The 12,029-nt window shown below is 41.9% G+C and overlaps 2 protein-coding genes across 8 annotated transcripts in view; one reads left to right on the top strand and one right to left on the bottom strand.

Moving 5' to 3' along the window:
- The window catches only part of VPS13B (vacuolar protein sorting 13 homolog B), a 368,427-nt gene extending 365,861 nt beyond the window's left edge, over positions 1-2,566 (top strand). For all 5 annotated transcript variants that reach the window (XM_082235378.1, XM_082235375.1, XM_082235376.1 and 2 more), the window contains exon 62: positions 73-2,566. In XM_082235378.1, the coding sequence (XP_082091504.1) occupies positions 73-321 (249 nt within the window). In that variant the 3' untranslated portion in view covers positions 322-2,566. The remainder of the gene's footprint in view (positions 1-72) is intronic.
- A 2,401-nt stretch (positions 2,567-4,967) lies between these two features.
- Positions 4,968-11,755, bottom strand: COX6C (cytochrome c oxidase subunit 6C). 3 transcript variants are annotated; one of them, XM_082236021.1, is made up of 5 exons: positions 11,630-11,747; positions 9,829-10,000; positions 5,979-6,106; positions 5,734-5,859; positions 4,968-5,086 (listed from the first exon to the last, which is right to left on the bottom strand). In XM_082236021.1, the coding sequence occupies exons 3-4, from the start codon at positions 6,090-6,092 to the stop codon at positions 5,740-5,742; spliced, it is 234 nt and encodes a 77-aa protein (XP_082092147.1). In that variant the 5' UTR covers positions 6,093-6,106; positions 9,829-10,000; positions 11,630-11,747; the 3' UTR covers positions 4,968-5,086; positions 5,734-5,739. The 3 variants fall into 3 exon arrangements, with proteins under 3 accessions (XP_082092147.1, XP_082092146.1, XP_082092148.1); XM_082236020.1 differs by lacking the exon at positions 9,829-10,000 and having other exon boundaries at positions 11,630-11,755; XM_082236022.1 differs by lacking the exon at positions 9,829-10,000 and having other exon boundaries at positions 11,637-11,750.
- Between the last annotated feature and the right edge of the window lie 274 nt (positions 11,756-12,029).

Raw genomic sequence — 12,029 nt, forward strand, 5'->3', positions numbered from 1 at the left:
ATTTGTAGCCTTTATTTAAATTTGCAGCATGAGTGCTGTACATTTCAATAAATCTGCGTTGTCTCATTTCAGGCAGATGGAGTAAGAGAGAGATTGTCCGAACAGCAGTACAACAGACTTTTGGACTACATCACAAAATCATCCTATCACTTTGTTCCCAGCACTTTATCTGCGCAAACCACAGCACAAGTGGTAGCTGCCGAACCCATTCCTACAACAGTTAAGACTTACCAGTACCTTGTTGATCCTGTTTTTGCCCAAGTATTCATCAGTAAATTTACTATGGTAAAAAATAAAGCCTTGAGAAAGGGATTTAATTGAGAACACCCAGTGGCAAGACTTGTTTTCAATTTTTAAAGTAACATCTATGCAGTTGCCTAATGTGAACTTTTAATTTCACATTGTGTCAAACACATGTGTTTAAACTTTGTGGGCTGGTGTAGTAAAGTAGCACTTAAAAAACAAACAAACCCACAATAGTCTTATTTTTTGCCCAGCCTATATGAAATGTGCTGATTCTCGATCTCTGTGCATGAGGCAAAAATTCAGGAAATATTAGTGATGCAAACCTTGTTATAAGCTAAGCTGTCTAGTAAAGGGAAATGTAGCAGCCCTATAGAATGACAGTGAACACGTTCAGTCCATTCTTTTAACTGGAAATCAGACAGGCAAGGGTAAGCAAAACTCTGCATGTTGCAGTGTTCTTGTCCCAGAAAGAATATCCGTGTTCTCTGTGTCCTATTTTAGGGTCTGCCAGTTTCTATTATAAGCAGAGTTTATAACTCAGCTGTAAAAACTAGCTCAGGGCTGAAACTTTTACCCTAAGTTTTCCATCCAATAGCAAAACATTTCCTCCCACTCCAACTGAAAGCATTGAAGTGGCTGTTTTAAGTTACTAGTGACAGCTGGGTTTTAGCACTGCTCTAACCTTATAATAGCCTTCTTTATTTGACTGAAATTCTGCAGGACTTTAGTCCTTAATATAAACTAGTGCCTTTGTGTAGTTTGGAGAGCAAAATGGTAACTACAGCATTAATTTATTTTTGAAACTTCCTGTCTGTAGTAATCTTATTCCCCAGTCAGATTTTTCTTAAGACTTTTGAATGTATATGATGTTGTGGATTGTTGGGCAATACATAATTATGCAAGGTACGTCATCTCTTATTATTGTGGGACCAGTAATATGCATCGTATCAATTTTAGGAGTGGTGTTCAGTCAAAAAAAACTAGACAAAACTCAGTCTCCAATCCAAACTGCATTACTCAGAGGTCAGTCCCACTGTAAGTAGTATGATTTACTGCCAAGGATATTGTTTAGGGTTGTTCTGTCAGTCTTGTTACACATTTCAACATAAATGCTAATTGTATGCATTAACTAATCCTGAGGCCTATATCGGTGCTCTTCAAAGAGTTTATGTAATTTGAATATTTTGTTCTTGGTCTCAAACTTACCTATCCAATATTTAAAGGTTAAGAAATGGAGATTTAAAAATAACAAATGTTAGTTTTTACTATAGCTCTGTGGATACAATTTAATGAAGATAGATGAATCTTGTACTAAAACGATCTAGGGACTGAACAGTCTGGAAGCAAATAGATCATTCCTTTCAACATCTTTGTCACCACTTTCTACACTGAAAAACTCACTTTAATTGGGAAGGACTTGCTAAACCATAAAACTAAATTCCAGTAGTTTGGGGTTCTGCGCCTAATGCTGTCCCTATTGTGTTTGAGAAGTCACATTTCCCACCCCTTCCAATACAAAGACAAATATGTTACTGAGTACTTGAAGCCTTATCTAAACCACTGCATAGAGAACAATTAAAATTATGACTGATGGGACTCAATCCCATATTGGGGCTATGAGTCACATCACATTTACATTTACATTTAGCCTGATTTGATGGCCTCTCACACCCTTAAAGGAGCTCCCATTTGATTTGATTTGTCTGTGGAGTTCTCCTTGCACATTTAGGATTTTAGTGTTTTGAATGAGTTTTGTTATAGGTGATTCAAATTCTGTTTTCCTCTTTTATTTTAGAAAAATCACTGTTGCCATAAGATCTATCATATTTGTAGATTGCAATGGGATCAGCAGTCTTAGGTTTGAGAAAATCTATTTAATGTGGGTTCTTGGCTATTATCTGTTTCTGCTTCAAAACTTTTGTTCCAAATGATACTCCTGGCTCAACCTCTCAGGGCAAGAACTCAACATTATTCTGTGGAGATTATTCCTATACTTCAAAACTATGCCCAAGACAGGAACTGAAATGAAACCAAGTCATTACCGTAATAATGATCTATTTTTGTTGTTGTTGACATCTCCTTTGCATTCTTGGTACAAACTACAAGAACATTTTGATTTAAGTGCTTCTCTTGTCCCACTTTGCTATGAGTTACTTCTGGAAGCCATTTTTCTTATTTATTGATCACAATGAGTGTGAAGTGAACACAGCCATTGTTAACATCTCATATGTTGACTTGTCAAACTGGTCATTGTTTACCTTTGAAAATGTATACATTTTAGTCTTGAATCTTTTATGGGAAATAAAGAGTTATATTGCCAGTGTTGCATGCTGACTGCATATATTAGAACAAATTTATTCAAGGAAAACAATTTTTGTGACCCACACACAGATAGCTGCAGGCATGCCACCATATTGGTTTACAGGACTCTTTATGACTCATCTTTGAGTGAACTGAACTATTCAAGTATCATTTTAGCACCTTTCTCCAAAAACACCTTCCCTGCGGTCACCCAATTCCTGCAGACACAAAGGAATGGTGGGAGGCACCAACAGGGCAACCTCTCAAGGGAAGATGGCTGGGAGGCAGCGTCAGAAGCTGAAAAGGTAACAGAGTTTAGTGAGCAGGCAGAGGCTGTGGCAGAGAGAAGTCTAGAAGCAGAATCAGGAGAAAGGAGAGGCAGAGATCAGCCATACTGTCTCCCCCTCCTGCTGCAACAAGCTCCCTTCCCCACTGGGCTCCCAGGACCAGAAACCTGGGAGAGGAGGAGACTTAAGTCAGCTGTGGACTTTCAGTCTGTACAACTGCCTCATAGAGCCAAGACCTACTGAGAAGGGTTGCTGTGCTCATTAAGCCTGGTGCTCCTGAGCAGGCCTTATTTCTTCTAATAAAGAGTTAACTTCACTAACAGTGACTTACTGCTACCTGGCTCACTGACACACACAGTCCTTGCTTACGATGACAGCATAATTTTGCTGCAGCTACACTACTTATATCAAGAAGCTGCTTTAAATGAATAGTGCCTTTCCGTGGTCCCTGCACAACCTTGAAGCAAAACACAACTTTTATAGGAATTTTCCAAAATCTATCTACACTGCCCCAAATGTTCAGTGAAGCGACAAATTAATCCCCATAGTTCTGCAAGCATTTTGGTCCATCCTCTGTAGACCAGTTTAAAGTAGTACCTCATATGCTCTCACTGATGGCAAAACTACTCTTTAGAATAGAGTTTCATTAGTTTTAATGGTTTCAACCTAGTCCTGCAGTTTATCTATATGAATAACACAATCACCCATCAAAAGGTTGCTGCTTGTGATCTTTTGAGCTGGCTATAAAATCTTCACATAAAGCAGGATGCCAAATTAAGCCATCTGTATTGTATTTTCAAGCTTGTAAATTCAAATCCCGATAGCAAAACATCTACTTCAAATGGACCATTAACATCAACACTTTGTATATATACACATTCTCCAAAACCATTCACTCTAGTAAGCTACTTAGTAACTTCTTCGTTGATTCAAAACACAAAGTTGCAGTAACAAGGGATTTTCAGACTTTCCAGGCACTAGACTCTTGCCTTAAATTAGGGAATACATTTTTACTGGCATTTTTACATCAGTATTTGGAAGACCTCTAATGGACAAACTCACTCACACACTGTTCTATTAAACATCAGCTGGAGAGCTGTGTGCCGTTGGAAGCAACACTATAGGATACTAGCAGACAAAGTTCAAGAGTGTGCAACGAGCAAGAATGCAAGACCTAAGGAAAGCTAAATGATCATTAAGCCAGTCACGATGAGATGTTTTAAGGACTTACTGGGAATATCTGAAAATACAATTACAGAAGTTGGCTGCTAGTTGTACAAACCAGACAGATATTAGGGGGAACATAAAGGCTGACATGCCTGTGAAAACAGATGTCAAGCCTGCACAATGCAGATACTGCTATGTCTGCAAATGTGCATCCTTATCCACAACTAATCACACAACTACGTATATCCTCCCTTATCGTAAGGCAAATTGTTAACTGATCTTTGCTGAAGCATGTTCTAGTACCCATTAGGTATTTAATCAGCTTTTTTAGAGGCAGGTGTGCCTATTATGGACCTAGCAATCATCCAACACAGCCCAGCCTAGACCTCTCTTCCTGCCTGGCTCCTTTAGAGCAGTGGTAGCCAAGCTTGGCCCTCCACTGTTTTTGGACTACAACTCCCATTATCCCTAGCCAAAAGGACCAGTGGTCAGAGATGATGGGAACTGTAGTCCCAAAACAGCTAGAGGGCCAAGTTTGGCCACCACAGCTTTAGAGCAACAATGACCTGCAGCCCTATAAGGTTGCAGAACTACAGCTCCTATCTTCCTATCAACGATGCTGGCTGAAGTCCAACATCTGGAAGGCCGCATACTCCCCACACCTTAGAGAGACAAGTGTTAATAAACAAAAGACCAGGATAAACCAGATAGAAGGCTTTTGTTCTCAATCTCCCTACCCAGTTTCAGTGAAAGGAAGATGTAATTAATCAAACATAGAATCCAGCAGATTTTTCCTCTCTCATTCATCAATCATTATCCAAAAGCTTTCTAAGAAAACTTGAAATGATGACTGGCAGCTAGTACCTCAACAATAGTACATAAGGGGGGGGGGAATAGTACTTAAGCATTCTGGAACAGATATTACTACCTCCTCGCTATCCAGTTTGAAAAAAGTCCAAACATCGCTTAACTGAAGTACTTAATTTAATGATCAATGTTACAGCATGATCAACACCAAAGTGGATCATAAGGAATAGTTCAGTGAAACAGTGATGTTCAGTTGTCAGATATCCAGAGAGGAGAGTCTGAAAAGGAAGAAACAACAAGTTATAAAATGAATCTGTTTTTAATCTCAAGGCCACTTATGCAAAGGGTTTTGTCTAAAATGAGCAACAGGATGCTTTCACCTATATATTTACGCCCCATGAAAACCAATATTGTGTATTAGATATAGGAGTTTACAGACCAAGTTGGACAAACCAATGTGAACAGAGACAAACACGTAATACACATATGCAGATAAACACCTCACTGCAGGCATGGTTATCAGTTCTACCACTAGGGGGCTTAGAATAAAACAGGTTTTGAAAAGTGGGTAAGAAGGCAAAAGCAGCAATACAGCATAGGTATTCCATAAAAAGAGGACAAATATTTAAAAAAGTAAGGGGACTAGGCCAAACGACAGGGGAAGGTAGCAGGCCCCCTCATAGGGACTGAAAAGACAATATATAAATGTTTCTATAAATAAATAGGTTCAGATGCGTAAGTTTTTAGTAGAGATGCAATCAAACACAGAAGCTAAAAAGTAGAACATTGCAGGGCTATCAATTGATAATAAGTACATAAGATGGGTCTGGTGGATACAGAGCTAAGACAAAACATCCACCATACCTAGTCAAAAAGTAATATTCTTCTGCCAAGGTTAGACAACGGAAAGTTTTCAGATACCTACTCATGATCATTTGGGTGGTGCACTTTCAAACACCCCAGCTTTTCTCATGGCCTCAAACTCCTTCATGGCATCATAGTTTTTATAGAACTCAGCATATGCTCTTTTCCTTGGTTCAGCCACACCAAACTAAAGAGAAAGAGATAAGACCGCAAGTTATTACTGGAAAAAGTTGCATCCTCTCACTAAGACAGTCTTAATTAAAGAACTAACTCACAAACTGACTTCTTAATGTACCACAGTCTGACCTTGTATCCAGCTGCACATCCTATCGAAAAAAGGAAAGCCACTACAATGTGTTTTCTTAGACGACTGGCCAGGAGGCCTCTCATCTGGGGCTTGGGCAGCAAAGCAGCAGACATGGTGATGTTTTCTCCTAAAAAAAGGCAAATCAAAGAAAATTTAGCAAGGGTGCGCTGTCACAAAAGCATCTCTACGACCAACAGTGAAAAGAATCAGCTGCAAAGATGTGGTTATTCAAATCTCTAAACCCTATGCAGCTGAGCCAAGCTTCATAGGCAAGGAGGTCACTTATATAGCTCCCCAAATTACTCAGAAATTCCTGTTTCTTAGATTTCCAATAAATATCTAATGAGGCATGCATAGAAGCTCTACAACCTTTATCACTTCAATAATATGTCTTACTTGTAGACTTAATTTTAGCCTTACACTTTTGGATGCAAGGCATCATTTGCCCACACAATAGGAAGAAATGGGTGTGTGGGACAGGGGGAAGACCAAGGGCGATTAAGCAGCCTTTTTTATTTATTTATAGGATTTATAACCCTTTTCAGCCAAAAAGACTCCCAGAGTGGCTTACATACAGTCAGTTAAAATAAGACAGTCCATGCCCACAGGCTTGCAATGTAAAAAAACACAATATACAAGGGGGAAGGGACAGTGACAAAAGGAACTCAAACTCAGGCACCAATTATTAAACATTTGTTGTTATAGTGACCACTAGGCTCCATTCGGGTAGGAGATGCCTGATGGAGCTAAGCTTTTGACCAAACTAATGAAACAAACTGCGCTTCCTATCTCTCCCCCAGAGGCAGTCTGATGGAGTGCCTTCCCACATAAGTATCAGTTGAGAGAGGCAGCCTAACAGAGCTGGCCAATCACAGCAGAGCTTATGGGAGTGCTCTGCTTCCCATCTCTCCCACTAAATGAGAGTTGAGGGAGGAGGCCTGATGGAGCTGGCTATATACAAGCTATCCCAGTTATGGTTCATAGAGGACAAAAAGTTACCGTGTCTGCCCTGTTCAACCATCATTTTGCATCTGGTTCCACCCCCAAAGACATTACACATACCTTGGTTTTCAAACAACTTAGTTCTTGAACATTTTGGCTCCCAAACGCTGCAATCCCGGAAGTGACTGTTCCGGTTTGTGAATTATTTTTGGGAGCTGAACGTCTGACGGGGCTTCCACAGCTTCCAATTGACTACAGGAGCTTCCTGGAGTCAATCAGAACCAACGCTTTGCTTTCCAAACATTTTGGAAGTCGAACAGACTTCCAGAACAGATTCCGTTTGACTTCCAAGGTATGACTGTATTTTATGCTCTGTTGCTAAAGGTGCCTTCAGTATCCTAATTCTGGACACATTTTCTTACAATATTGTACATGCTGTGTCATATGGAAACATAACACCTGAGAGCAGCACTCGAAATTAACAACTCGCCAGCTGTTTTCTGTGACACAGGAGCACCACCTAGTGACCAAGTTTAGATTTCCAGTCACATAGTTTGTGACCAGCTGTGTGGGAGAACCACAGCATTTCTGCCTGACCCCAGGAAGCCTTTTGATGTGCAAAAAGGTTGTGGTTTGCAAACAAACAGATAAGCAATTGGGGGGGGGAGATCCAGCTGTTTTGCCTCCGGTCACAGAAAAACAGATAAATTGGTGCAAATTCTATAAATTAGAATCTTTTAGAAACGTAAGTGGGGTCCATTTGTATGAACTTTTAAGTGCAAGTGATGCCAGTAAATCCTAGTTATCAATATGGAATGGTTATCTCTTTTTTTCTTTTTAAGTACAAACATTCCCCACAGACTTCCTCTCATCCACACTCAGTTCATATACTACAGCTGCAATGGTAATTTGGGATGGGGGCAAACCAACAAAGAAACTAATGGTCTTGAAAGAGTGGAGCATCACCTACTTTTTAAAGATTTGCATGAGTGCTCCTGTACCATTTACAGGGAAGTGCTTTACAGAAATTAAAACATTAGAACTTTGAAAATAATCACATTACATGAGCACGAATGGAGAAAATGTCCCTCACTGGTAGCTCCATCTATCACAAAAACTGTGGCTTTGCAAACTGAAAAATAGAGTTTCAACCCAGTGAGAGCAAGTGTGTGTAGTAGATTGTCTGTAGGACCAGGACCTGGGAGAGCTGGGTTCAAATCCCCACACTATGTTACTGTCCTATACATGTCTAAACTTAAGTCTCACTGTTAACCTCTGTATGACTTGTTTTGCTGTGGCTGGTTATAACCCTCCAAACACCACAAATTACAAAAAAAGACCAAATAAATTCTCTATGAAAAAATAAATAGAAAGTGCTGTTGCATTGAGGGGAAGGGTGATTAGCCATTGTTTTTGACCTGTAACCCAGGTTCCACAAGCCGTGTAAGCAGTTTCTAACACTGCTAGGAGTGACGCGCCAACACGAGGAGCAGGTGCATAGAAAATGCAGCCACACCTCAGAGCTGCCAACTCTGAATAATGTAAACCTAATGTCTTGGATGCTAACAAAGAGCTCTTTCCTCTCCTACTTTTGGGGCCCATGCAAGTTTCTTTTGCCAGTCTTGACTTTTCTATTTGACTCACTCATGTTTCACAGTGGATCAATATTCCACTGATAATAGCTTTCCTCTGAGTAGATGAAAGGAATGTTTGCAAACATTTCATAGCATCCCAGCAGCTTAGCCAATGACAGACTACAGGTGAGTTTGGCTTCAGCCAATCAGATACAAAACTATCCAGTGGGCTATATCCGTAAATATGGAACCTGATGAGCTCTACATTTAAGTAAGCAAACAAAACCTCTTCCAACACCTCCAATTCACATAATATTTACTTATTTTTATCCACACATCTTTGCCCAATAAATAAGATTCTCAATGGTTGAAAGATCTTAGACATGCCCCATTGGTCTTTGGGAACTGAGCACCAACCCAGCCTCCAACAAGAACCCATGTAAAACACGATCAGGTTTTTGCCAAGTTCTTTCAGCTACTACAGATCAGCTTACCTCCATGAAGCTAGCTATGTTTAAAGACTCCTCCATGCCAGAGATATCAAGCTGGATCATCTGCAGGTCTTTGCATTTGATAACAATGGTGCCAACAAAACATTTTTCAATGGAAAAACCATTGAAAATCTTTCCCCTATGCCCTGCCAGGCTTATGCTGGCAGGGTGGGAGAATGGTCCACTTTCTGTTTTAACTTTTTTCCTTTTACGCTTAAGTTTCCACTCCCATTAAAAACAGTGGTAGGGAAAGCAGAGGGAGAGATTTAGTCACACTCAAAAGCATCTCTAAGTTTCTCGCTGGGCTGTAGATTGAAGCCACTTGCTGGAATGCCCCATTTTTAGCTCTTCTGACGTCACAGCTTTGACAATAGTTGGGCCAGGACTTTGAAAGAGCCAAAGGTGGCTGGGAGGCAAACTCCAACTTCTGACATCAGAGGAATAGATCTGATGTATCCGATGCCCTCACATATAACTGCATCCTAACTATCACATGATCATATAATTACATTACACAATTGTGCCCTAGAAGAGTTGGTCATGGAACTGACCAATCCTTGACTTCATCTTAAGTGGCACCCAGGACCTGGTGCAAGATGTAACTGTTGTCTAACCAATTGGGAGCAGTGGCCATAGTACCATTAAATTAAATATACATAGATATGGCCAAGAAAATCCAACATGGCCACATCAGACTTCAGCAGAGGAAACTTCCCAAAAATGAGAGGTGCGGTAAAAAGGAAGTTGAAAGGCAGAATCAAGGTCAAACCACTTCAACGTTTTAAGTTAAAATTACTTAAATATGATTGTAGCAGAAGGGTGGCTAGAGAGGCAGTTGGTACCTTGGATGACAACTGAGCCAAAGGTATGCTAAAAGAGGATGAGACTGCAGAGAAGTGGAATGTCTTCACAGCAGAAGATATAGGGCAGATCTCTGTTCCTCAGGTAACTTTTGCAGGAAGGAAGTATGAGGAACTGAGGCATATAGTAGTGATGAGGGATGAAGTTCTAGGCCTAATAATAATAGAAAAACTGACTAATAACCAAGTCTGGATAGCATCAACCTGAGCTCTCAAAGGTGAGAAACAGTTGCAGCCTTGGTGGCTTTTTAGTTTAGAGAAAATGTGCATGAGAGGTGGTATGACTAATGAAAACAGTGGATAGAGAAAGGTTTCTCTCTCTCTCATAACACAAAAAATCATGGATATTCAATGAGGCTGAATGGAGGATTCAGGGCAGATAAAGGGAAGTACTTCACACAGCACACAGTAAAACTGTGGAATTCGCTCCCACAGGAGGTAGTGATGGCCATCAACTTGGATGGATTTAAATGAGGATTAGGGAAGTTCATAGAGGTAAGGGCTCTCAGGAAACTGAAGGATGAGAGTGCTTCTCATAGGCATCATGTTGGTGACACTGAGAATGGGATACTGAAATAGGCCTGATCCAGCAGGCTCTTAAGTACAATTTTAGCCTGCTCTTCCTGTTTCATTCAATGTGGTGTACATAGTCCCACTCCTCTTTATCCTCAATATTCACTCTAGGAAATAAGTTGGACTAACTTAAAAAGACTGGGCCCAAGGTCACCCAGTAAACTTTGTGGCTCAGGGTAGAACTAAAGTCAAGTCTCCCAACCCTATCTACCACACTGTATGGACAATTTTTATATATATACTCAGTTTTATGCACAAGCCTTAAAAAATGGAGGGCCCCGACAAACTACAAGTTAGCTCCTCAAAGTTTCGTTTCATGCTTTTGAGAACCAGCACAGCTCAGCACAATTCTTTTCCATTCACAATTTTGTTTAAGGGATTTGCGACTGCAAGTGCCCATGTTCCAGCAGACGATGACTTAAGAATTTACTCCTACAGCTTTCAGCATTTTCCTAGGCTACAGAATTGTGAGGCTGTCAAACATACATACATACACATATACATACACACACACACACCATGAAGGCCTGCAGCCTCCTCTTTGCTTTTAAAAATGTAACATTGTCTCTCCATGCACACACATGATGCACATATGTATGGAGAGGGGAACAAAAGCGACGAGGGGCCGATTTCTCGCCTTGGGCCCCCTAAGCGCAAGTGTGCGCGCGACTGCTCACGCGGGAAATTATTAAAAGTCCCCGAAGGCCTTCAGAGGCTCCGCCCCGCCTGGGCGTCTGGTAGCCAAGCAGCTCGCCTTCCGTGCCCCTGAGGAGCCCAATTTCGAGCAGTTCACCCCCGACGCGACTCCAGCAAGTCCTTTGCAAGGAAGTGGGAGGGCGGCGAACAACTCCTGTCTGGGCCAGGGGCAGCTTCCTTGCCCGGTGGCGGGCGGGGTTGGTGCGGCTGCCCTCACAAGCGCCATTGCGACGGGACTCCCAGGGAAACAAGGCCGAGGAGAGAGGAGACAGGCCTGGCCGCAGGGGAGCCAAGGACCAAGGCCCAGGCCTCCCCCTCGGGCGCTTCTTCGTCCCTTCCCCGCCTCAGAATCCAAGCCAACCGAGTCCTCCGCCCCGCCCCCCCCCACCAACGGCCCAACGGTCGCACCAGGAACGCGCCGCTCTCTGGAACGCGCGGGAGGAGGAGGGGAGGGGAAGGGCTGAGGGAACAGGCACGGGCGGGCCCACCAACCAAGCCCCTGCAAAGCACTCACGTCTCACAGAAAGCTCTGGAACCGCAAGGTCCTCCTCGCACACGCAAGTATCCTGCGCTGTCCTTCCTCGTTCACCTTCCGAACCGCAGCTCCCGCCTGCGCACGCGCGTTGCGATCGACGGCTACGGGAAGGCGCTCGGGTCAAATTTAATAGGGCGCGGAACGCGCGGAGGTCTCTCCTGCCGCAGTCTGATTCTGCGTGTTTATATAGTATTTGACTTCCTTCCGTAATGTTTTGTTCTGGGTTGTTTTATTTGATGTTTTAATGTGTTGTAAACCAGGTTGAGATTTATTTTTTTATAAGGCATAGAAATGAAATGAATAATAATAATAATCACAGACTCGTAGAATTGCGGCGTTGGAAGGGATTCCCCGGGCTCATCTATTCCAACCCCCAGCC

The sequence above is a fragment of the Podarcis vaucheri genome (assembly GCF_965113315.1).
Source record: "Podarcis vaucheri genome assembly, chromosome: 8".
Taxonomy (NCBI): Eukaryota; Metazoa; Chordata; class Lepidosauria; order Squamata; family Lacertidae; genus Podarcis; species Podarcis vaucheri.

What these genes read in the sequence shown, in the direction of transcription:
- COX6C (XM_082236020.1), bottom strand. Translation starts at nt 6,092, where the DNA reads ATGTCTGCTGCTTTGCTGCCCAAGCCCCAGATGAGAGGCCTCCTGGCC. An exon ending in GATGTGCAGCTGGATACAAG is followed by an intron (nt 5,860 to 5,978) that starts GTCAGACTGTGG and finishes CTTTCTCTTTAG; the next exon opens with TTTGGTGTGGCTGAACCAAG.